The 26,161-nt window shown below is 44.3% G+C and overlaps 1 protein-coding gene across 1 annotated transcript in view; it reads left to right on the top strand.

Moving 5' to 3' along the window:
* Positions 1-26,161, top strand: part of MGAT5 (alpha-1,6-mannosylglycoprotein 6-beta-N-acetylglucosaminyltransferase) — a 298,273-nt gene that overhangs the window by 243,242 nt on the left and 28,870 nt on the right. Inside the window, exons 11-12 of the mRNA XM_063933791.1 lie at positions 5,050-5,183; positions 14,500-14,649. Coding sequence (XP_063789861.1) covers positions 5,050-5,183; positions 14,500-14,649 — 284 coding nt within the window. The remainder of the gene's footprint in view (positions 1-5,049; positions 5,184-14,499; positions 14,650-26,161) is intronic.

Genomic DNA, 26,161 nt, shown 5'->3' with positions numbered 1-26,161 from the left:
GCCATTTCCTTTCTGCAAGCTTACACAGGCAGCCTGACTGGATGGTGCAGCTCCTCCACGCGGACTCCAAAGCACCTCAGTGGTACCAGGGGGTTATAGCAAAGGCGGGGAGCAATAATTTGATATACTAAACCCTATCAAGGGTTTTTAGTTGGTGACCTAGCTAGGTTTATACCTTAGCTATAGGGGCGCTGTGTGGCTGGCTCCATTTGTGTATCTACCTAGAAGGGCTCTGTGTGGGTTAACTGTGCTTTTAACCTATTCCTCACTGTGTGGGTGTATGTTCTTTTGCATTATCATGTCAAAGGATTGTGTATCATGCATAGCAGAGTGCTTTTCTCAATCGGGAGATCATTACAGTGTACTCAGGATAGTACACATTCTCAGGCTAGTGGATCTGAACCAGTATGGTTAGATTCATTAAAAGGGATGATTTCAAATATTTCACATAAATTATCCCAAAATGAGAAGCGATACTTAAGGCAATCTGTGGATGACCTGATGAATAGAGATTCAGTGGTTGTTCCGATATCTCAGACCCCTGGTATTTGTCCACAGAAGCGTACTCTTGCCTAAATCATGCAGGCCAGGCTGATACCGATTGTGTGTCAGACCCAGAGGAGGGGGAGGTGGACTTGGTGGGGGGGGATGCAGCTTTAGCACAGGGTATACAGGCCCTGATTGAAGCTATAAGAGAGGTTCTGCATATTCCTGACAAGGTATCAGAGGACGAAGAGGAATCCTTTTTTAATGTAAAAAAGAAATCCTCTGCTACTTTTCCTGCTTCAAGGAATTAAATTCCCTTTTTGAAGCAACTTGGGTTAATCCTGACATGAAGTTTCAGATTCCAAAACGGTTTATTACATCCTTCCCGTTTCCTCAGGTTGACAGAAAAAAATGGGAAAACCTGCCGATAGTGGGCGCGTCAGTTTCCAGGCTGTCACGTAAGATTGTTTTACCAGTTCCTGGGCAGCCTCGTTGAAGAATGCTGCAGACTGCAAAATTGAGACCTCTCTCAAATCTCTGTACACAGCGGCGGGGGTGGCCCAAAGACCCACTATAGCTTGTGCATGGATCACTAGGGCCATTGCAAAATGGTCTGGTAATCTAATTGACGGGTTAGATTCCTTGTCCAGGGGGTAGATTATTTTACTTTTACAGCATATACAGGATTCTGCTAACTTTATGGTGGAGGCCATAAAGGAGATTAGATTGCTCAACATGCGCACTACTGCCATGGCAGTGTCAGCACGTAGGGGCTTGTGGCTATGCCAGTGGACTGCGGATTCCAGGAAAGGCGTGGAAAGCCTCCCCTTCACAGGGGAAGCCCTTTTTGGAGATGAACTGGATACATGGATATCCAAGGCTACGGCGGCGGGTAAGTCTACATATCTTCCTTCCGGAGGCTCCTCCGGCTAGGAAATCCTATTCTGCACCAATGTTGCAGTCCTTTCGGACAGCAGAGTTTAAAGGTAAGGCCAGAAAACCTGCAAATACAGTCTCACAGGATCAGACCTCCGGTTCTGCTTCTGCAAAGCCTTCAGCATGATGGTGGACTGCACTGTAACAGGCAGGTGGGTGCCCGGTTACGATATTTCAGTCACGTATGGACCACCTCATACCTGGATCCATGGGTAAAAGATCTTATCGTCCAGGGCTACAGACTGGAGTTTCAAGAACTTCCACCTCACAGATTATTCAAATCTGGTTTACCAGCTTCACCCGAAGTGAGTATGACCTTACAAGCAGCAATTCAAAAACTGTTGTTCCAATTCCACTTCACCTATAAAACAAGGGTTTCTATTCCAACCTGTTTGTGGTAACGAAACCGGATGGTTCGGTAAGACCCATTTTAAACCTCTAGTCACAGAACCCGTATTTACGGGTGTTCAAATTCAAGATGGAGTCGCTGAGAGCGGGGATCTCAAGTCTGGAGGAGGGAGAATTCCTGGTGTCTGTGGATATCAATGATGCGTACCTTCATATTCCGATTTGGCCGCCTCATCAGGCTTATCTAAGGTTTGCGTTGCAGGACTGTCACTACCAGTTCCAGGCCCTGCCCTTTGGGCTCTCCACGGCACCAAGGGTGTTTACCAAGGTTATGGCGGAGATGATGTTTCTCCTTCGCAAGCAGGGAGTGAACATAATACCGTACCTGGACGATCTACTGATAGAAGCACCGTCCGGGGAAAGGTTGTTACACAGCATTGCCCTCTCCACACGACTACTCCAGGATTACGGGTAGATTCTGATTCTGCCAAAATCTCACCTGGAACCAACGCGGAGGCTTCCGTTCCTAAGGAAGATACTGGATACGGAGGTACAGAAGGTGTTCCTTCCTCTGGAAAAGGCATTGGTAATTCAGTCAATGGTAAGGGTCATCCTTCGGCCGCCCTGGATATCAGTACATCTGTGCATTCGCCTCCTGGGAAAGATGGTAGCCTCTTCTGAGGCACTGCAGTACGGAAGGTTTCACGCAAGACCCTTCCACCTGAATCTTCTGTACAAATGGTCCGGATCGCACCTACACATGCACCAGAGGATCCGTCCTTCCCCAAGAGCCAGGATTTCTCTTCTGTGGTGGCTACAGACGTTTCACCTGACTGAGGGCCGAAGGTTCGGGATTCAAAATTTGATTCTGCTAACCACGGATGCAAGCCTCAGAGGGTGGGGAGCAGTCACCCAAGGGGAATGCTTCCAAGGAAGATGGACAAGTTAGGAAGCCATTCTTTCCATCAACGTGTTGGAATTAAGGGCAATATACAACGCCCTGCGGAAGGCGTCTCATCTTCAAAGTTGAGCCATCCAGGTTCAGTTGAACAATGTGACTGTAGTGACGTACATAAACCGACAGGGTGGAAAGAAGAGCACAGCAGCAATGTTGGAGGTGACATGGATTTCCTCTGGGCAGAGGGACACGCCGTAGCGCTGTCCGCAATCTTCATTCCGGAAGTGGACAACTGGGAAGCAGACTTCCTCAGCAGACACGACCTCCTCCCGGGAGAGTGGGGCCTTCACCCGGATGTGTTCGGGTGCTTGACACATCAGTGGGGAATTCCACAGATAGAAATGATGGCCTCTCATCTCAACAAGAAGCTCCAGCGGTATTGCTCCAGGTCAAGAGGCGGTGGCGGTGGATGCTCTGGTGACTCTGTGGGTCTACCAGATGGTGTATGTATTTCCACCAATTCTGTTGATCCCGAGAATTCTGAAAAGAATAAAAAGGGAAAGGGTTCAAGCAATTCTCATAGCTCCGGATTGACCAAGAAGTGCTTGGTACCCAGATCTACTGGAACTACTTCTGGAGGACCAGTGGCCTCTGCCTCTTCAGAAGGATCTTCTACAACAGGGGCCATTCGTCTATCAAGACTTACCGCGGCTACGTTTGATGGTATGGAGGTTGAGCATCAAATTCTAGCCCGGAAAGGGATTCCGGACAAGGTAATTCCTACCTTGATCCAAGCTACTGGATTTGGAGAAAATACGTTTCTTGGTGTGAGAACAGGAAATTTCCTGTGGTAGGATTTCAGCTGGGTCGTCTTCTGCTTTTTCTGCAGTCTGGTATGAATATGGGTCTGCGTCTGGGCTCCATAAAGGTCCAGATTTCGGTCATGTCCATTTTCTTCCAGATACTGTTGACGTCCCCTTCCTGAGGCTCAGACCTTCTTGAAAGGAGTTCTGCATTTCCAACCACCCTTTGTGCCTCCCATGGCACCTTGAAATCTTAATATGGTGTTGCATTTTCTGCACTCTGATTGGTTTGAGCCTTTACAGGAGGTGGATGTAAAATTTCTTACATGGAGAAGTGTCACACTATTGGCCTTGGCTTTGGCACGGCGTGTTTCAGAATTGGGTGCCTTGTCTCACAAGAACCTCTGTTTGATTTTTCATGAGGATAGAGCTGAAACTCAGAACTCGTCAGCAATTTCTTCCAAAGGTGGTGTCTGCGTTTCACATCAACCAACCTATTGTGGTTCCGGTGCTTACTGACACCTCTTCTACTTCAAAGTCCCTGGATGTTGTGAGGGCTTTGAGAATCTATATGTGAAATGGACAGCTCGTCACAGAAAGTCGGACTCGCTGTTTGTGCTCTGTGATCCCAAGAAAATTGGGTGTCCTGCTTCTAAGCAGTCTATTGCTCGCTGGATCACGCTGACTATCCAGCATGCTTACTCTACGGCAGCTTTGACGGTTCCTAAATCCGTTCATGCCCACTCTACTCGGTCGGTGGGTTCTTCCTGGGAGGCTGCCCGGGGTGTCTCGGGTTTACAGCTCTGCCGAGCAGCTACTTGGTCTGGTTCGAACACGTTTGCTAAATTCTACAAGTTCAATACCTTGGCCTCCGAAGACCTTCAGTTTGGTCAATCAGTTCTGCAAGAACCTCAGCACTCTCCCACCCAGTTTGGGAGCTTTGGTACATTCCCATGGTACTAATGTGGATCCCAGTATCCTCTAGGACGTAAGAGAAAATAGGATTTTAATTACCTAACGGTAAATCCTTTTCTCGTAGTCTGTAGAGGATACTGGGCGCCCGCCCAGTGCTTCGTGTTTCCTGCAGGGTTACTTGGTTAAGTTTTATTGTTGGATCAGCTGTTGCTGTTCTTGTTCATGTTGTGTTAACATGGTTTTCTTCTTGTTTTTGTCTGCTGGTTCGAATCTCACCACTATCTTTCTGAATCCTTCTCTCAAGATATGTCTGTCTCCTCGGGCACAGTTTCTAGACTGAGTCTGGTAGGAGGGGCATAGAGGGAGGAGCCTGTGCACACTATTGATTTCTTAAAGTGCCCAATGCTCATAGTGGACCCGTCTATACCTCATGTTACTAATGTGGACCCCAGTATCCTCTACGGACTACGAGAAAAGGATTTACCGGTAGGTAATTAAAATCCTATTTTCTCTGATCCCGCTGGTCTAATTCAGCCACCTACGTTAGGGAATTATTCAGTGTAATAACAAGCTAAAACCTTTTATTTGAAGATTCCTTGCAGAGCTGAATAAACGTCCTTGTAAGTCAGAGAATCACAGAAGTTTGTTTCTCCCTGTGTACAGCTCACACTCCTGATAACAGCTTCCTCGGATTTGTGGTGGAACAGCATCTCAATGCCAGTGACATCAGACACATGAACGACATCAAACGCCAGAATCAGTCGCTCGTGTACGGGAAGGTTGACAATTTCTGGAAGGTACATTTCTCTTGTCTTTGAGTGGAGCCCAGCTGTTTCATATATATTCCTACAACTGTGTCCACAAATTAAAAGCTATCCTGCTATCTCACATCCTGGACCAGTACGGCCCGTAGGGTGTGCGTTTCAGTATTTCTCTTGCAATTGTGTGTTTCCTTTACATGGGCTGATTTCACTTAATCATCAGTCAGATAGGCAGCCAGATGATCTGGAAATATGTCAAACGAATGCTTTCTCTGCACACGATAATCTTCTGCAAGCAAGGCTTCCTTATAGGAAATCTATATGTTCTTAGAATGTATGCAGTGTAGAGAAAATTGAGAGATGAGCAGGAAAACTGTACATTTGTTACAACTGCTGTACTTCCTGTAGCTTCAACTCTTAAGGTGCATACACACGGTGATTATTGACTAACTTCGATTTGACTTTGCGATTTCCCCTGAACTCCCCGGAGCCCTGAACCACCGATACTGACTATCTTTACTTGAGATTTTGACTGTGAGGTTTTGACTATACTATGTACTAGATTGTACACAATATAGGGTGTCAGTCCGACCCGTTCGCACGCAGCGGTTCGAACAGGTCTGGATGGCGCACGCGCATCGTTGCCTGGAGACAGGCAACAACGTTGTTGCCGGGCAATGACGCTGACAGAGAACAAATCGGTTGCAGCGTCGACCGCAAGAAGATGGACAGCAAGAGGGCGTTCCGGGGCGTCAACTTACCGTTTGCTGCCGTTTTCGGGGAGTGGTAAGTAAAACGCAGGCGTGTCCAGGTGAACGGAGGGCGGAGGTGTGATGTCAAAGCCGGTCCCATCATCGCTAGATCCGTCGCACAGGGTAAGTATGTCCTGGGCTGATCTTGTTCTGAGTGAAACTATTTTAGCATAGCAGGGCTGCAAAAGCGATCGCAGCCCTGCTATGCTAAAATACACTCCCCCATAGGCGGAGATTAGTTGATGGCACCAGCAGCAAAAAGTTGCTACGTGCGATCAACTCGGAATGACCCCCATAGTCTAGATTGACTTGCCTGCACAGTCTATCTTTTCTTGGGATACGGACCCCATGGGAGCACGCATTGGTATAGCAAGTTGTGTACACACACGTGTGTGTGCACCTTTAAGTGGCAGAGTCTCACAAGCAGTGATGAAGATTCTACTCTGTCCTCCCTGATCATGCTGTATTACGAAGAAGGTGGAGCCCAGGAAAAATGGCTGCATAGAGCAAGCCAATAGGGCTTCAGTAATGGTATTGAGAAGCAGTAGTGCAGCTTTAATAAACTCACATGGAATCCTGAGGGTCATTTGTGTCTCTCGCACTCCCTGGCAGTTTTTTTTGTCCATTAAATACTCTCCAGCAATATATCGAACATCACTTTAAGGTAAGATTCTCCTGAGGGCAGGCATGAAGGTCCTCTGAATACAGCATCTTGCCTCCACTGTGTCTTCCTCCTCACACCAATATGTGTATCTCTTAGCAGGTATGGCCTTTTCTCCTGGTTATCAGTTCACTGACATCGGTGCATGGCTGATGTAGGGCATGTAATGAACATGTATGCATGCCTGTTCTCAGAAGAGAGACATTGGGGGTAATTCAGAGTTGATCGTAGCAGTAAATTTGTTAGCAGTTGGGCAAAACCATGTGCACTGCAGGGGGGCAGATATAACATGTGCAGAGAGAGTTAGATTTGGGGGGTGTTATTTTGTTTCTGTGCAGGGTAAATACTGGCTGCTTTATTTCTATACTGCAATTTAGATTTGTTTGAACACACCCCACCCAACTCTAACTCTCTCTGCAAATTTGATATCTGCCACACCTGCAGTGCACATGGTTTTGCCCAACTGCTAACAAATTTACTGCTACGATCAGGTCTGAATTACCCCCATTGTCTGCTGTGGAGTTTGTTAGATGCTAGAAAGACTGTGTGTAACAAATAGGCTAAACATTAGGCAAGAGCTCCCTGACCTCGTACCCATGTCTGCTCTGTTTCCTAGCAGCGCACAATTACTCTAGCCCTGGTTACACTATAACAATAGCTTGGCTAGGAAGCTATTTTTGTAATGATAGTTGTTTGGGTGGCACCAGCAAATTTAGTTCTCCCATCAGGGGGATCTGGCCTAGGTCTGAGATGTACAGTTTCATAATTGCTTTTGTACACCGGTTTCACTAGATGTGACTTGTGAGGGCTGTATACCTCTGATCAGCCATCCTTCTGCCTGCCAGATATTGATTTTATTTACTTACTCTGAAGGAGATCCAGTGGAATTACAAAACACACTGCCCCCACCCAGAAGTCAATGGATATTCTATGAATATGCAATCAGTGAGTGATCATTAATACATAGAATCCACTCAGACAACTTGGAGTGACACAATAAAGTATATTTTGTTACGAGGAACGTACCGGTTTTTGTTCCTCATGAAAGGCCCTCCAGCCTTCAAGTTTATGTCCTACTAAGAAACAAACCATCATCACAGACTAATTATTATTAATATTAACAAATAGTGTTCTGACTCAAAGATCCAATCTAGTTCCTTAATCTGTTCTGCACTACTAGGTGTACAGATAAGTAAACCTCGCTTCCTGCAGTGCACATGGGAAAGAATATCCCCACTAATTGTGCTTCAGTGGAAGAAGTTTGATGGCAATCTATCCATTTGTTTACTGGTAAACCCAATAAATTAAATGTTGCACTGAAGTTTACTTCATCGTAGGTCAGCAGTTTGTGACACGCACAAAAGGGAAAAAGTATGGGTGTGCTGTCGGCGGCAGCCATTATAGGAGAGGTCAGCACCCAAGTAAATAAAACAATAGTAAAGAGGTGTGTACTGGCGCCGGCTGTGAAACCAATATGGGACGATAACATTTTAAAATGAAAGATCACATAATTTTAATAAACATTAAAAATTATGATAAAAAATCACATATATAAACACACTTTCTTTGTATGTTCCTAATTCAGGAACAAAAAAGCTTTGATTAGGACCACTTGTATCTCACTTATAATAACTAGTGTGCACAGTCTCCGGTTAGGGCTCACTCCTCAATATATTTTGGTTCACTTTAGATGTAAGTAATTACCCAGTCCTTATGGATACTGTCCCCATGGATCTCAATTTGGCAGATGAAGATCCAATTAGCAGCAGGGGTGATTCCAGGTTCCAGTGGGGCTAGTAGTGTCCAAATAGAGGCAAAGAGTCCAATCAATACCGGGGAAATCAGGTGGATCCAATGTTAGTGGTCCGTGTCCTTAGCTCAACGCGTTTCGCTTCTCTAGTGTCTGCCAGCTTCCTCAGGAGCATGTATCACCCAGGTTGCCCTTTGGGGTTTATATACTCACTTCATTATGCTAGGAGTAGGGCCACCTGATTCTCTTCATAATACAATTTATAAAACGTCCCATAAAAATACTACAAATTTTATCCAGAAGGCAATCCTATTATACAACCCACATAATAAAGGTTTTATACCCAAAAAATGAGTGTTTTAAATACCTATTTAGTGTAAAATACATGGTGACACTTCCTGGTCACATGACCGCAACAGACCACATGATCCGGATAACCTATCAGTATCAAGTACTGCTTGGAGTTCCTTGTTTATTCCAATCACGTGATCGTTTCCGGTCACGTGATCGGCATCTTATAATTCATTGTAGCCGCATCACAGAGCTCACTGTCATGTGTGCTAGTCACCCGGTCCAAAATGGACCTATCCTATCGCGCTCAGTGTGTGCTAACAATAGCGCTGCGTTCCACAGGCTGTTTTTGCGTTCCAGACCGGCCCGGACCCAGGAAGTATCACTCTAATAAGAGTGTTAATGTCACAATCATATAATCTTATCGTATTTTGGTTTAGAGAATACTAGGACTGTCCACAATTGATAGCACCTAGCATTAAAGATAAAATCAGCAGAATTCAGACATATAAATAGTGATAGTGATAGTGATAGAGATAATAATAGAGAAAAGGGGGTTACATATTTTATAAAATTTTTCATTATTATGGTGAAAGTTCAGATGATCCACATCTGACTCATATTTAAACATTATCATTATATTCCAAAGGTTTAAGGTTGATAGGAATAAGACCAAAATTTATATTGTAAAGACCGTGCATAATAGCATTCCATATTATATAGAGAACAGCATTATATGCATAGGTTAAGTCAGTAGGTACCAGACTATATATTGTATAATCCTTGTTTTGTTCATTCATCCACACATGTGTACACATAGCACACCAATCGATACTGTGCATATGCACACGTGTATAGAACATGCACTCCTTATGAGCTGATCAGACTACTTCTTGCTATCCTATACAAGTTCCTAATATAACTACCAGTTATCAAGTACAAATGGGGAAAAGGCGGAGAGAGAGGGGGAGTAAAATTGTGTTTGACTGTACAAGAGTTTATTAGTAGTATATTGACCTCTAAATTAGCCAACTATGTTTGTGTTTACCAATAGGTCTTACAGGGGGAGAGGTATATCCGATTATAATTATCCAGATGTTTACAACCCATATCTTAGGGGATAGTATTGAGTTCCATGTTTTCATTTAATCCATCCGGATGGAGGGAATTGAATTTAAGCATCCAATATATCTCTCTACAACACAATCTATTAAATCTATCCCCTCCCCTTGGAGTCGATGTAATATGTTCGATGCAAACTATTGATAAGCTTCTTGGGTCCCCTGCATGAGCCTGACTGAAGTGACGGGAAACACTATGCTGGTTATACTGCTTAAGAATGTTCCGACGGTGTTCCATAAACCTCACGTGTATTGGTCTTGTGGTCCTTCCCACATAATTGAGGCCACAACCACAAATGAGTAAATAAACTACATATTTAGTATCACAATTCATAAATGATCTAAGATGATATTGTTCTTTGGTATCTGTTAGTGTTAATGCAGTTGTCTTTTTTAACATGTGTGTACAGATTATGCATCGGGATTTCCCACATCTGAAGCAGCCCATTGGTTTAGTAGGTAGCCATTCGAGACCTGTAGATATAGATTTTTTTCTTATTTTTATCTTCTCCCAGATGGCTTGGCGCTAATATGGATTTTAGAGATCTATTCTTTTTATATACAATTTTTGGCTGGGAGGGTAGAATCTCACTTAGGATTCGATCTTGTTTAAGGATTCTATAGTTTTTAGAAATTGTAGTTTTCGTTAACAAAAACTAAGATCTTCGAGAACCAGAAAGAGACAAAAGATAATGAGAGACAATGTGCCTTTGTCTGTAAATATAATAAATGTGCTAGAGAAATAAAAACTATAATTTCTAAAAACAATAGAATCCTTAAACAAGATTGAATCCTAAGTGAGATTCTACCCTCCCAGCCAAAAATTGTATATAAAAAGAATAGATCTCTAAAATCCATATTAGCGCCAAGCCATCTGGGAGAAGATAAAAATAAGAAAAAATCTATATCTACAGGTCTCGAATGGCTACCTACTAAACCAATGGGCTGCTTTAGATGTGGGAAATCCCGATGCATAATCTGTACACACATGTTAAAAAAGACAACTGCATTAACACTAACAGATACCAAAGAACAATATCATCTTAGATCATTTATGAATTGTGATACTAAATATGTAGTTTATTTACTCACTTGTGGTTGTGGCCTCAATTATGTGGGAAGGACCACAAGACCAATACACGTGAGGTTTATGGAACACCGTCGGAACATTCTTAAGCAGTATAACCAGCATAGTGTTTCCCGTCACTTCAGTCAGGCTCATGCAGGGGACCCAAGAAGCTTATCAATAGTTTGCATCGAACATATTACATCGACTCCAAGGGGAGGGGATAGATTTAATAGATTGTGTTGTAGAGAGATATATTGGATGCTTAAATTCAATTCCCTCCATCCGGATGGATTAAATGAAAACATGGAACTCAATACTATCCCCTAAGATATGGGTTGTAAACATCTGGATAATTAGAATCGGATATACCTCTCCCCCTGTAAGACCTATTGGTAAACACAAACATAGTTGGCTAATTTAGAGGTCAATATACTACTAATAAACTCTTGTACAGTCAAACACAATTTTACTCCCCCTCTCTCTCCGCCTTTTCCCCATTTGTACTTGATAACTGGTAGTTATATTAGGAACTTGTATAGGATAGCAAGAAGTAGTCTGATCAGCTCATAAGGAGTGCATGTTCTCTACACATGTGTGCATATGCACAGTATCGATTGGTGTGCTATGTGTACACATGTGTGGATGAATGAACAAAACAAGGATTATACAATATATAGTCTGGTACCTACTGACTGTTAACCTATGCATATAATGCTGTTCTCTATATAATATGGAATGCTATTATGCACGGTCTTTACAATATACAACTTGGTCTTATTCCTATCAATCTTAAACCTTGGGAATATAATGATAATGTTTAAATATGAGTCAGATGTGGATCATCTGAACTTTCACCATAATAATGAAAAATTTTATAAAATATGCAACCCCCTTTTCTCTATTATTATCTCTATCACTATTTATATGTCTGAATTCTGCTGATTTTATCTTTAATGCTAGGTGCTATCAATTGTGGATAGTCCTAGTATTCTCTAAACCAAAATACGATAAGATTATATGATTGTGACATTAACACTCTTATTACAGAGTGATACTTCCTGGGTCCGGGCCGGTCTGGAACGCAAAAACAGCCTGTGGAACGCAGCGCCATTGTTAGCACACACTGAGCGCGATAGGATAGGTCCATTTTGGACCAGGTGACTAGCACATATGACAGTGAGCTCTGTGATGCGGCTACAATGAATGATAAGATGCCGATCACGTGATCGGGATAAACAAGAAACTCCAAGCAGTATTGGATACTGATAGGTTATCCGGATCATGTGGTCTGTTGCGGTCATGTGACCAGGAAGTGTCACCATGTATTTTACACTAAATAGGTATTTAAAACACATTTTTTTGGGTATAAAACCTTTATTATGTGGGTTGTATAATAGGATTGCCTTCTGGATAAAATTTGTAGTATTTTTATGGGACGTTTTATAAATTGTATTATGAAGAGAATCAGGTGGCCCTACTCCTAGCATAATGAAGGGAGTATATAAACCCCAAAGGGCAACCTGGGTGATACATGCTCCTGAGGAAGCTGGCAGACACTAGAGAAGCGAAACGCGTTGAGCTAAGGACACGGACCACTAACATTGGATCCACCTGCTTTCCCCGGTATTGATTGGACTCTTTGCCTCTATTTGGACACTACTAGCCCCACTGGAACCTGGAATCACCTCTGCTGCTAATTGGATCTTCATCTGCCAAATTGAGATCCATGGGGTCAGTATCCATAAGGACTGGGTAATTACTTACATCTAAAGTGAACCAAAATATATTGAGGAGTGAGCCCTAACCGGAGACTGTGCACACTAGTTATTATAAGTGAGATCCAAGTGGTCCTAATCAAAGCTTTTTTGTTCCTGAATTAGGAACATACAAAGAAAGTGTGTTTATATATGTGATTTTTTTATCATTATTTTTAATGTTTATTAAAATTATGTGATCTTTCATTTTAAAATGTTATCGTCCCTTATTGGTTTCACAGCCGGCGCCAGTACACACCTCTTTAGTTTGTGACACGTGCCTTTGATAAACTGCAATAATTTGTCTTTTGTATGTGAAGAGTATCTATATATTAATATCGGTTTATCAAAGTTTGTGCATAGTTCATTTCATCCTCGGGATCGTAATTGTGGGTGTCGGTAAACCCATACCCCCTACAAAAGAGATCTGTGTAAATGTTGCTATTTGCCATACACTAGAATGCTACAATCTGGTGCCACCTTCAGTATTTACATGTGTGTGGTTGTATCCCAGCATGGAAATCCAGATCAGAAGATGTTCCATTCACAGACCTGACATTATAATGTTCTTAGTACAGAGTTTCAGATTTCCTGAATTTAGGTTAAAAAAGGGTGGAGATTGCCTAAGGGATAAAATAAAAAAGGGGCAGACTAGATGGGCCAAGTGGTTCTTATCTGCCGTCAAATTCTATGTTTCTATCACTATGGTCAAGGGGATCTTCTTTTTAAAATAATGCACTGAAGCAGCTTTGAATGTGGTTAGGAATACACAGGCTGCTCTTCTGATAATTACAATATAACTGGTCTGGTACTGAATTCACCTAAATATATTTTCAGTATGGTGCCCTTGGAATATCACAACATTGCATTTGATAGAAAAATGCTGTTTCCAGTCCAGTTTAAGTATGGAAACTGCCATCTGGGCCACCGCTGGAGATCATTTCCTAGAAATGGCAAGAAATTCACATCCTTGCAGAAATAATGGGGATTATAGGGATTTCCTTATTGGGCTGCTTGTACAATGCTAAATGGTTTAGATGGGAATATTTACTCGCCAGTTTTGCTTTGTGGGGATGGGAGACCGATAGCTGGAAAGCCTTAAGCTGCTCTCCATATGGCTTATTCACTGAGCCACCAGCTTGATCAAGTCTCTATGTATTAATTTACTTCCTTAGTTATGGCCTGAAGGACCAAGCATATGGTCTTCGTTAAACTGCAGAGGCTTATTTTGTGTGAAGGTGACCTAGATGTCCAGTTTGGAGGGGGTCGGGGGACCATCATATGCTTGTTGATGCTGATATGTACTCTAAAGCTCCATTTACTATAATAATGGACATATGCATGGTGTGTGCTCTGATATTCTGTGCATTGTAAACCTTAGATTAGCAGTGGTCAATGCGTATGATTCTGGACCAGACTGTTGTCTGCATCGTGGTTTAGCCCGGCAGTGATGTTCCTCGCTTGCAGCTGTATTGTGATCATATACCAGCTGCTTACAATAATATGCAAGATTTATCTGGCATGATTTTAAATATAAGTTGTAAACTGCTTAAATCTCTAAAAACCACTTGCACGATTTCTGATCTGTAACTGACGAGCCATTTTATTGCAGTATTTAACTGAATCCTAACGGGGCTGCCATGTACTAGCTAATGTACACAGAGCAAAAGAACTCATTGCCGCGTTACAGGCCATTGCTCTCATTGGCTTATTCTTATATTCTTCAAGTTTGTAAATGGGTTGTGTTTTATGTTAGTCATTTCTTTGTTATGGATAACCTATTTTTATTTTCTGCTATTTACTTGGTAATTGTAAAGAACAAGACACCCATATAAATTATTATTATTATTAGCATTATTATTAGCATTATTACCAAATCACTACTACAATAAGCTGCAGAATATCTTCTAGTACTAGATTTGTATGTATATATTTTGTTTTTATGCCCATATAGGACAAGAATACATATCTGGATATCCTTCATACCTACATGGAAGTACACGGCACCGTACACGAGAAGGGCACAGTTCACATGCCCAATTATGTGAAGAATCACGGGATCCTCAGCGGACGGGATCTACAGTTCTTGCTCAGAGAGACCAAAGTGAGTGCATGTTTTCCTGTATTTGCACATTTTTTGACAATTATTCTGTTTAATTGGATATTGGTCCTGTTTTAAGAGTTGTGTAAAGGTGTATTTTTATTATTTTATTTTTTTAGACTTTGCAGTAATGAGAACTGGAAAGCTGTGCCATTACATGTTATTAGAGGCCACTTGCTATGCATGGCAGTTGTATTTTTGGCTACTGTGGGCATGATGTAGGGTATGCATTCAGCATCCAGGCAGTCGGGATGTCGGCTGTCATGTGACCGATGCCACTCAAGAGTCAACCGGTGCCAAAACACAGACAGACGTCATCCTGAAGCTAAGTAGCGCAATTAGGATTAGGCTCACTTTAGGGATAGGGTTAGACACTAGGGGGGCAGTTAGCCATATCCTACACCCCCCTCCCCTCTGCAAGGGTTAGCCACAGCTGTCACCCCTGGAGGGTTGGCCATTGCTGCCACCCACAGAGGGTTGGGAGGGTGTGACCTTCAGCATCCCGACTGCTGGTATTACAAACCGAACCCTGATGCAGAGGTGGATGCTAACTACAAGCATTGCCAATGTTTTCACTGTTGAGCAATTTCTTTTTCCGTGCACTGCGCATGCGCTGTGAGTGCTTACAGACTGCAGTCACAGTCAGATTTTAGATGCAAAATGATTCACACAGTGTGCATTTGTGGTAATGATGGTGGCTACTCAAATGCAGTTGTCATAACTGTTGCATGGGTGTGTTGCAGCCAGAGGCTACGTCTTTATACGCAGTTATAATAGCACCGGGGTTGGAATTGCTTTTTTGTGTTCTAGCAGGTTTCCTTTTATACTACTGAAGTGTTGCTGAATCTGTCTCCTGCTTCTCAGTTGCATAGTGGAGCTCTGACATCAGGCCAAACAGCTACCAGCAAGTGAAGGTCCATAAATAAACTGTATACAACGTGGCTGCTGTTCTGTTACACAAATGCTTTATTTTCAGATTTATTTATTTTACATACATGTAAGTTGGCCTCAGGAAGACTATTGTGCTTGGGAAAGCTAAATCACTGACTGACTAAGTATATATATATATATATATATATATATATATATATATTATATGTAATCTATATAACTTTCTGTGAGTAAAATCTTGATGCCAAGTAGCACTAATCTGTACAGTATACGAGCTCGGCTGCACTATACCATTTGCTGCTGAGATGTGACCAATATTAGGTTGTACTGCATTCTACACATAATGCCACGCTAATCCTCTGATTTACTCCCCTAATACCCCATAGTGCTGCGCAAGCAGACAGCATTCATTCTGTAACCAAACTATCCCTCTCCTGGTCATACTAGAATGGTAAATAGTACCAATGTTGTGAGCAAATAATCTCTTAAAAACTGGGTAAAAATTTTTTGGGGGGAACGGCCCAACCTCTTGAAGGGTTATTGGTCCCGTTCCCCGCTGACAGGACACTGAGCTCCTGAGGAAACTATTCGCAAGCCTCACCACAGCGAGCGTATATTCCCGCAGCACGCCGCCACCCCTAAAAGCCAGAAGAATGAAGAGTGGTGAGTACTGAGCCGGCATCCCGTTTAGCGGGGCGCCGGCCATTATGGCGACACGAGGGTACAGAGACGCACGGCTTCTACATGGGGCGGAATGCGTCTCCAGATACAGTACACAACTGCGTCTCAGTACACTGTACACAGTACCCATACTGGCAACACAGCCTTAAACGGTTTCTGTCCATTTTAAGCACCAAATTCCTCAGCCAGTATAAAAAAAAGCGGGAAGACCGCATGCCATTGAAGGGGCGGGACTTCACTATGAGAGGATCCAGCAGCTCATCAGCGCCATTTTCCCTCTGAAGTGGACCCAGACGTTGACTGACAGGGACGCGCACCTCCAGTGTGACTACAAATTACCTCAGTGCTACCAGGGGGTCATAGCAGGGGGGGGGAGCGATTACTAGTGTTCTAAGTCCCCTATCAGGGTACTTTAGTCTGCGACCCGGCTAAGCTTGGCATTAGCAGTAAGGGCGCGGTGGGAGCTGGCTCCAAGCAACTCTGTGTCTTCCTGAAGGGCTCTTTGTGGGTTAATTGTCCTTAACCTTTTCTCGTGTGTGTGTGTGTGTGTGTGTGTGTGTGTGTGTGTGTGTGTGTGTGTGTGTGTGTGCTGTTGCATTTACAATATGTCAGGCAAAGAGTGTGTTTCTTGTACAGCGGAGTGTTCCTCTTCACCAGGGGGCTCACTACTGGGTACTCGGGGTTCACAGAATAGCGGGGCTGAACCAGAGTGGTAAATTCTCTGAAAGGAATGATCTTCACTCTATCTACAAAATTGTCCCACAATGAGAAAGAGACGCAATACTTAAAACAGATTGTGGATGAGTTTATGAGCAGAGACTAAGTCCCCAAAACAGCGTCTCAATCCCCTCCCATTGTCAATAAAAGCGATCTCTGGCCCATATCCTGCAGTCTGACTGACGCTGAAGGGTCAGACTTGGAGGAGGGTGAGGTAGACTTGGAGGTGGGGGGATGCGGCTCTGTCACAGGGAATAGAGGCTCTTATAGAGGCTATCAGAGATGTTCTGCATATTCCTGATAAGGTTCCAGAGGAGTGTGAGGAATCTTATTTTAATGTAAAAAATAAGTCCTCAGTCACTTTTCCTGCGTCAAAGGAATTGAATACCCTGTTTGAAGAACCGTGGGTTAATCCTGATAAAGAAATTTCAGATTCCTAAAAGGTTGCTCTCATCTTTTCCCTTTCCCCTGGAGGATAGGAAAAAATGGGAAAATCCAACGATAGTGGACGCATCAGTCTCTAGGCTGTTACGAAAAAATTGTATTGCCTGTTCCTGGTGCAGCCTCCCTAAAAGACACGGCTGATCGTAAAATTGAGACTACACTGAAATCATTGTACACAGCTGCTGGGGTGGCCCAAAGATCCACTATTGCATGTGCGTGGATCACAAAAGCCAATGCAACATGGTCAGGTAACCTAATTGAGGGATTAGATTCCTTGTCTAGGGGGGGGGGGGGGGGGGGATTGTTTTACTCCTGCAGCATATACAGGACTCTGCGAACTTTATGGTGGAAGCCATAAAAGAGATAGGCTTGCTTAACGCACGCACCACCGCTATGGCAGTGTTGGCACGCAGAGGCTTGTGGCTACGCCGGTGGACTGCTGACACGGACTCCAGGAAAGGCGTGGAAGGCCCACCATTCACAGGAGAGTCCTTGTTTGAAGATGAACTAGACAAATGGATCTCCACAGCTACTGCGGGTAAGTTTACGTATCTTCCTTCTGCAGCCCCCCCAACCAAGAAGACTTATTCAGCTTCTAAGTTGCAGTCCTTTCGGACGGCCAAGTTCAAGGGCAAATCCAGAGGTGCTTCTATGTCCTCCAGCGGTGCAAGAGGTAAACCACGCAAACCAGCAACAGCAGGTGCTCAGGAACAGAGCTCAGGCTCTGCTTCCTCAAAGACTTCAACATGATGGTGGACCGCAATGCCTGGAAAGCTGTCAGGTGGGAGACAGACTAAAATTCTTCAGTCAGATCTGGTCAAATTCGTGCCAGGATCCCTGGGTCATAGATCTTATTTGCCAGGGCTACAGACTGGAGTTCCAAAAGCTCCCACCTCACAGATTCTTCAACTCAGTCTTGCCAGTTTCACAAGAGGCAAGTATAACTTTACAGGATGCCATCTAAAAACTGGTACAGACTCAGGTCATTGTTCCAGTTCCACCTCATCTGCTCAAAAAGGGGTACTATTCCATCTTGTTCGTAGTACCGAAACCAGACTGTTCGGTAAAACCGATTCTGAACCTCAAGTCTTTGATTCCGTACTTACAAGTGTTCAAATTCAAGATGGAGTCTCTAAAAGCGGTAATCTCAGGTCTGGAGGAGGGAGAATTCCTAGTGTCTCTGGATACCAAGGATGCGTACATTGACATTCCGATCTGGCCAGCTCATCAGGCTTATCTACGGTTTACACTGCAGGACTGTCACTACCAGTTCCAGGCCCTGCCCCTTGGTCTCTCCACAGCACCGAGGGTGTTTACCAAGGTGATGGCAGAGATGATGTTTCTACTCCACAAACAGGGAGTGAACATAATTCTGTACCTGGACGATCTCCTAATAAAAGCACCGTCCAGGGAAAGGTTGCTGGACAGCATTGGTCTCTCAACTAAACTCCAGGATCACGGGTGGATTCTGAACCTTCCGAAATTTCGCCTAGAGCCAACAAGGAGGCTCCCATTCCTGGGAATGATACTGGACACGGAGTCGCAGAAAGTGTTTCTTCCGTTGGCAAAGGCTTTGGTGATCCAGACGATGGTTAGGGACGTCCTGAAGCCAACCCGGGTGTCTGTGCATCTGTGCATTCGCCTTCTGGGGAAAGTGGTGGCTTCTTACGAGGCACTTCAATATGGAAGGTTTCATGCAAGACCCTTCCAGCTCGATCTGTTGAACAAATGGTCCGTATTGCATCTTCACATGCACCAGAGGATCCGCCTGTCGCCAAAAGCCAGGATCTCCCTTCTGTGGTGGCTGCAGACTTCTCGCCTCGTCGGAGGTTCGGTATTCAGAACTGGATTCTGTTAACCACTGGTGCAAGCCTCAGAGGTTGGGGAGCAGTCACTCAGGGGGTGCAGTTTTAAGGAAGATGGTCAAGTCAGGAAGTCGTCCTTCCAATCAACATTCTGGAACTCAGGGCCATATACAATGCCCTTCTCCAGGCCTCACATCTTCTTCAAGATCAGGCCATTCAGGTCCAGTCGGACAATGTGACGGCAGTGACATACATAAACCAACAGGGCGGAACGAAGAGCAGAGCAGCAATGTCAGAGGTGTCAAGAATTACCAGGAAGGGGGTAACGTCTAAGCATTACCATCGTATTTGGAAGAAATACGTCTCTTGGTTTGAGAGCAGAAATTATTCTGCGGTGGAATTTTATCTGGGACGTTTCCTGCTTTTTCTGCAGGCAGGTTTGGATGTGGGCCTGCGTCTGGGCTCCATAAAAGTCCAGATTTTGGCCTTGTCCATTTTCTTTCAGAAACAATTGGCTTCTCTCCCTGAAGTCCAGACGTTCTTGAAAGGTGTTCTGCACATGCAACCCCCCTTTGTGCCTCCCACGGCACCTTTTGGATCTCAACGTGGTGCTGCAGTTCCTCCAATCGGACTGGTTTGAACCGTTACAGGAGGTGGACGTGAAATATTTCTTACGTGAAAGACAGTCACACTTTTGGCCTTGGCTTCAGCAAGACGTGTGTCGGAGTTGGGGGCTTTGTCTCATAAAAGTCCCTATTTAATTTTCCATGAGGACAGAGCTGAACTCAGAACTCGTCAGCAATTTCTTCCTAAAGTGGTGTCTGCGTTTCACATCAACCAACCTATTGTGGTTCCGGTTGTCACCGACACTTCTGCTACTTCAAAGTCCTTGGATGTTGTGAGGGCTTTGTAGGTGTATGGGATAAGAACAGCTCGTCACAGAAGAACGGACTCTCTGTTTGTTCTTTATGAGCCCAATAAAATTGGGTGTCCTGCTTCAAAGCATACAGTTGCACGCTGGATCAGACTTACTATCCAGCATGCTTATTCCACGGCAGGTTTGCCATGTCCAAAATCTGTACAGGTCCACTCTACTAGGTCGGTGGGTTCTTCCTGGGTGGCTGCCCGGGGTGTCTCGGCTTTACAGCTCTGCCGAGCAGCTACTTGGTCAGGTTCGAACCATTTGCTAAGTTCTACAGGTTCGATATTTTGGCCTCTGAGGACCTTCAGTTTGGTCAATCAGTTCTGCAGGAACCTCCCGGTTTGGGAACTTTGGTACATCCCCATGGTACTAAATGGACCCCAGTATCCTCTAGGACGTAAGAGAAAATAGGTTTTAATTACCTAGCGGTAAATCCTTTTCTCGTAGTCCGTAGAGGATACTGGGCGCCCGCCAAGTGCTTCGTTCTTCCTGCAATGTTACTTGGTTAAGTAATGTTGGTTCAGCTGTTGCTGTTCCTGTTTCAAGTTTGGTTCGCTTGGCTTTCCTCTTGTTTGTTTGTGCTGGTTCGGAATCTCACCACTATCCTTATCTATCCTTCTCTCAAAGAATGTCAGTCTCCTCGGGTGCAGTTTCCTAGACTGAGTCTGGTTGGAGGGGCATAGAGGGAGGAGACAGCCCACACTATCAAATTCTTAAAGTGCCCATGCTCCTAGTGGACCCGTCTATACCCCATGGTACTAAATGGAGCCCAGTATCCTCTAAGGACTACGAGAAAAGGTTTTACCAGTAGGTAATTAAAATCCTATTTTTACTACTCCCGCAATCTTCAGTAAAAGCAATTTATTCCCCTTGGATGTAGTAGGGGAGGGCATTTTAGAGAATGACCTCCAGAATACTCAATTGGGTGAAAGGGGTGTGTGTATTTGGAGGGTAGTGGTAATATAAAGGTGGATCTGGGGCCAGAAGTCTGCTACCATGGGACAAAGCCAGAGGCAGTGGTATATGTCTGCCTCAGGAGAGCCACACTTAAAACAATTGGCGTTGTCAGACTGCCCAATTAGGAATTTTAATTTGGGAGTATAGTATGCCCGATTTTAAAATTTTGTAGTTAATTTCAGAGTTTGAGGTTAAAATTAGTTGTTTGTTTAGAGTTCTGGTGGCTTTTACCATTTTAGGGAGAGTAAGCACCAGAAATGTACATTTCCACTTTGCTACGCCCCTGTGATACTATGTAGGTCTATAACAGGTCAGATATGGGAATAAATGTTGGAGGAGGAAAAAGGCTTAGCACCATCCAATCTGCTTTGTTTATCCCGCTCAGTTAATGATCGGAGTATTTTATTAATATAACTCTGAACTTGCAAGAAAGGAAAGAGCGGTATGCAAATGCTTGGTAAGTTAGTTTTTAGCTGGCTTACTGTATGAGGTTGCAGAGAATTAGTATTCGCAAACTGGTACAAGTACTGTAAGCCCTGAAGAGACCAGTTCCTGATATAATGGGATGGCTGACCTCCAGTGAATGCGGGGTTATCTACTAATGAAAGAAAAAGCGAGTTGTATGAAGACCGTTTCAATAGAGAGCAGGTTTGTCTCCAGGCACTGCATGAGGTAGATAAAAGTTTATTATCTTTGAGACCGTGTGGTAAGGAGGAAGGACGAATGTGAAGTAGAGTGGCTTGGTGGATATGGGAGCTGAATGCCTGTTCTAGGGAGAAGCTAGTGTAATTTTTGGCTTGGCCTAACCAATCCATGGCATAGCGGAAGTTAGCCGCGAGTATCTCCTAAAACAAAGCAGGCTTTTTTATATTTTAATCATAAAGTTACTGTTTCTTTTAATTAACAGGCGAAAAAAGGTATGTTGCAGTGCTAGGAACATGAATAAACACAGTACCGTTATGTTACAAAAATTATTTTAATAAAATATACAAAACAATACACAATAAATTAAACTCCCGGAAGTAATAAATAATTAATAAAAATAAAAAAATTATAGTTAGAGATAAATCATAATAGGAATGTTGCTCCCAAAGAAGTTTAAATTATACCCCTTTAAGCAATATCCCGGGTTATTGCACGTGAACGCGCAGCAACCCGGGATATTGTGCAGCGTGAAAACATCCTGTTGAAATAACCCAGGTCCAGCGACCCAGCATTTCAATTCGGTAGCGCCCAGGTTTGAATACTGCCTCAACCAAGGTCGCGGTCCAGTGTGAACAGGTAAGCCGGGTTGATGCGACCCAGGACCCGTTCACACGGGTGGTCTTCAGTATGCCGGCTGTCGGGATCCCGGCGCACAGTATACCGGCGCCGGAATCCCGACAGCCGGCATACCGACAGGTATTCTCCCTTGTGGGGGTCCACGACCCCCCTGGAGGGAGAATAAAATAGCGTTGCGCCACCGTGCCCGCAGCGTGGCGAGCGCAGCGAGCCCGCAAGGGGCTCATTTGCGCTCGCCACACTGTCGGTATGCCGGCAGTCGGGCTCCCGGCGCCGGTATGCTGGTTGCCGGGAGCCCGACCGCCGGCATACCATACTACACCCGTTCATGGAAGAGCTGGCGCTTGGAGTCATCTCCAAGCGCAGCCTCCGCACGTGATGTGGTGGGGACATCATAGACCTGGCAATAAGCCACGTCAGGACCGCCAGTTTGGAAGGGGCCTCAGCCGTGTCGCATCATGGATGTACCATGTACAAATCTTTGGTGGAGCTGGCATTAGCGGTGTGGAAGGGAGTATAATACAGCTGGTTCACAGTTAAAAGGTACTGGGACAATATGCAAATAATGCTGCAACAATGGACAGAGGGGGTTATTCAGACCTGGGCGCGGTGTGATTGACAGCGGCGGCTGTCGGGGCATCGTTGGGGTGGGGGTGACGGTTATCAGGGTGACTGCATGACGTCACATGCAGCCCCGTTGAAACATATTTTCGGCAGACCGCCTGACACCAGTGGTCAACCATACTTTCAATGCAGCCAAAATGTAATTGCGGACGCATCAGTAGGCAGCCTCACACATGCCGGGTGGCCCACAGCATGTGAGGAGGTGAACACAGATCTGGCTGCGTATGCAGCAATCTGCGTTAAGGTCCAGAGTACCAAACTGTAATGTCCAATGCTAGAATAACATCAAGGCAGTCATTATTAAAGCCCAGTCCCAGTGTATAAAAAATAGCCACAGAGATGATATACGCTATATATAAAAAATGGATACATTTCTTGGCTGCTGGCACATTAGTATCTTTTACAAATAACCAGGTAGATTGAAGGGCGCCAGGATACAGTCTTCTTTTTCTTGTATTCTTAATTAAGTCTCTTTTCATTAAAGATTGTTGGCTAAATGTAACAGCCTGCAAGGTGCCGGAGGTGCGGGTCTTTGTGCAACTCTGCTTGTTTTTTGTTTTTTTTTAAAGCAGCAAACATTTAAAAGTAAAAACCAGATTGGTTTTGCCTTGTAAATGACTGCTGCTTTAATAATCGGGCAGACTCGCACCAAATCCCGCACCTCCGGCATTTTGCAGGCTGTTACGTTTAGCCCTGTATTGAGTTTTATTTGTTTTTGTATTTAAATGCTGGGAGATGTAAGAAGAAGTGGTAGCTGCCAAATTCACTATTAACAGCGCTGTTTGACACTTACAAAGAACCTTGCTATATATGAAAGCAGTTAACGTACAGAAAAATAACTTTTGTAAGTTATCTACAAACCTCCATTGATTTCACTGTCGCCATATTATGGTGTTGTGGCAAAAACCGCTCTTTTGTAGCTTTGTTTTTTTCATACATCGGCAGGTTTTGTTGTTGGTATGTGTTCTAACCTCCGGTAGCTGCTGGGCCACCAGTTGTAAATGGGAGATCTTGCAATGCTTGTGAGACCTTGCTCATGTACAGTGGGCCGGCTGGAAGGTATGACACATCACATCGGCACAAGGCTGCGGCTGTGCTGTGGCTCTGGCAAGGATCCCCAGAGAGGGGGTGGGGTTCTGTCCCCCCCACTCTTGTGGCCTATTGTGTCATTACTTCTCGGTGGTATTGCTTCCTGCTTCCCCTCCGTAAGAGACAAAGCAGGAAGAAGTATAGCAGCAAGATAAGTGCTGCTATAGGAAATCTCCCTGATGGGATAGTATTTCCCACCTCCCATAGTAAATGGTAAAACAAAAAACAAAAAAATGCCGCCCAGGGGGTCTGAGACCAGATATTTGTGCTAGGATGTAATTTGCCTGCTCTCGGTGTGTGACTCTGCTAACCTGCAGCCAGTATAGAACATGTATGTTGTCTGAGACTTTGGGGGTCATTCCGACCCGATCGCTCGCTGCAGTTTGCCGCAGCGATCGGGGCGGAACTGCGCATGCGCCGGCGCATGGCAGTCGTCGGTGCCCAGCGATCGCCTCTGAGACAGAGGCGGACGCTAGGCGGGAGGGGGCTGAACGGCGGCGTTAAGCCGCCGTTTAGTAGGCGCAGTCCGGCCAACGCAGGCGTGGTCGAACCGTTGGGGGATGTGGCGCGGCGGCTGCATGACGTATCATGTAGCCGCTGCAGCCAGCGGCAGCGAGACACAACTCCCGGCCAGCCGCAGGAGCTGCGCTGGCCGGGAGTTACTCCACAGATACAAAGGCTTTTGTATTTGTGCGGGGGAGCCGGCACTGACATGCGGGGCGGACTTTCCCTGTGCTGGGCATCCCCCCGCATGTCTGAGTTTACGATCGTAGCTGTGCTAAATTTAGCACAGCTACGATCAACCCCTTTGATCCAATCACAGGCTCCAGTCCTTGCTCTAGGATCCGAATTATAGGTTGACAGTCATTGGGTTGACACATATATGGTTGGCACATGTATGTATGTTTGTTTGTTTGTCTGTTTTTTAGTGGGGGGGTTCATGTTTTTGGACTTTTTCAGTCCTTGGCTATCCATGTCAAAAATCATAGCCTTTAGTAACCGTAAGTGTAACATGACGAGCGGATGCATTTCTACAAATGGTGGTCCCAGATGAAAAACGTATCCACAAATACAACAAAAGTGTGTCGACCACTGTCATGTCAAAATTTTGACACATTTCCTATGCCTACCCTTTGTCCAAGTTGACGTAATGACTGTAGACCTACTTGAAAGTAGATCTTCTATACCTCACCCTCTTACTCTGACCCAGAGTGATGCAACTTCTTATCCACTAGAATGATGGACATACAGCAGCTAAACCTAAAAGCTCTTCAAGTATGTTAGTTATAACGTAGCTTGTTCTGCATAATATTGTACCAAACACATACTCGTGCAGAGAGCTTTGAGGTAATGTCCAACCATAGTCATTATTTATTGAGCTCCCCTCTCCCTATCTAGCAGAAGGGCAAGGGCCCAATCACTTCTTGTAACATACTTTGTACTGAAATTCAAAGTTCCTGTCTTTGGCATTGATTGTTGTACCTTTTTTGCCCGCCAATGTTCCACATGTAGAACATGTGCTTTGTGAGTTGTAACTGTTGAAATATTTGTTTAAGCCGGTGGACATTGGAAATTAATTTTGTAAAAGGAATGGTGTAACCTATAGTTTTGTAAAAGGAATGATGTAACCTATGGCGAAGTGCCATTGTATAATGTTATGTCGTTTTCAATCTGCTGCTTTATTGAAATGTCCTAAGAATGTCCTAAATGTGCAAATAGTGGTAATAGCTTTTATCTGTAACTGAGCATGTGGAATTCAGATTGGTGTCCCATATCTATGGTTAGTTATATAGTGTAGTGTCTGTCACACAATTATATGTATAAAACATGGTAATATCTTATTTAGTAATCCACCTGTGTATCATTGAATGCCAATGTTCCACATGTGTATAATGATTTTTACATTGGCATGGTGCATGCTACACAACTATGTGGGGCATATGTAATAGGGTCCGAGTTTGCTGGAGGTGTGTGATGCCGGCCGATCTTGTATGTTTTTTTTTTAAAGCAATATTAATTTACAAGGCATGGTTTCACCTTGGAGGTTTTTTTTAAAGTGGCAATCATTTACAAGGTGAAACCATGCCTTGTAAATGAATGTTGC

This window comes from Pseudophryne corroboree, chromosome 7 (genome assembly GCF_028390025.1).
Source record: "Pseudophryne corroboree isolate aPseCor3 chromosome 7, aPseCor3.hap2, whole genome shotgun sequence".
In the NCBI taxonomy this organism is placed as follows: Eukaryota; Metazoa; Chordata; class Amphibia; order Anura; family Myobatrachidae; genus Pseudophryne; species Pseudophryne corroboree.
This window is presented reverse-complemented; position numbering and strand designations above follow the sequence as displayed.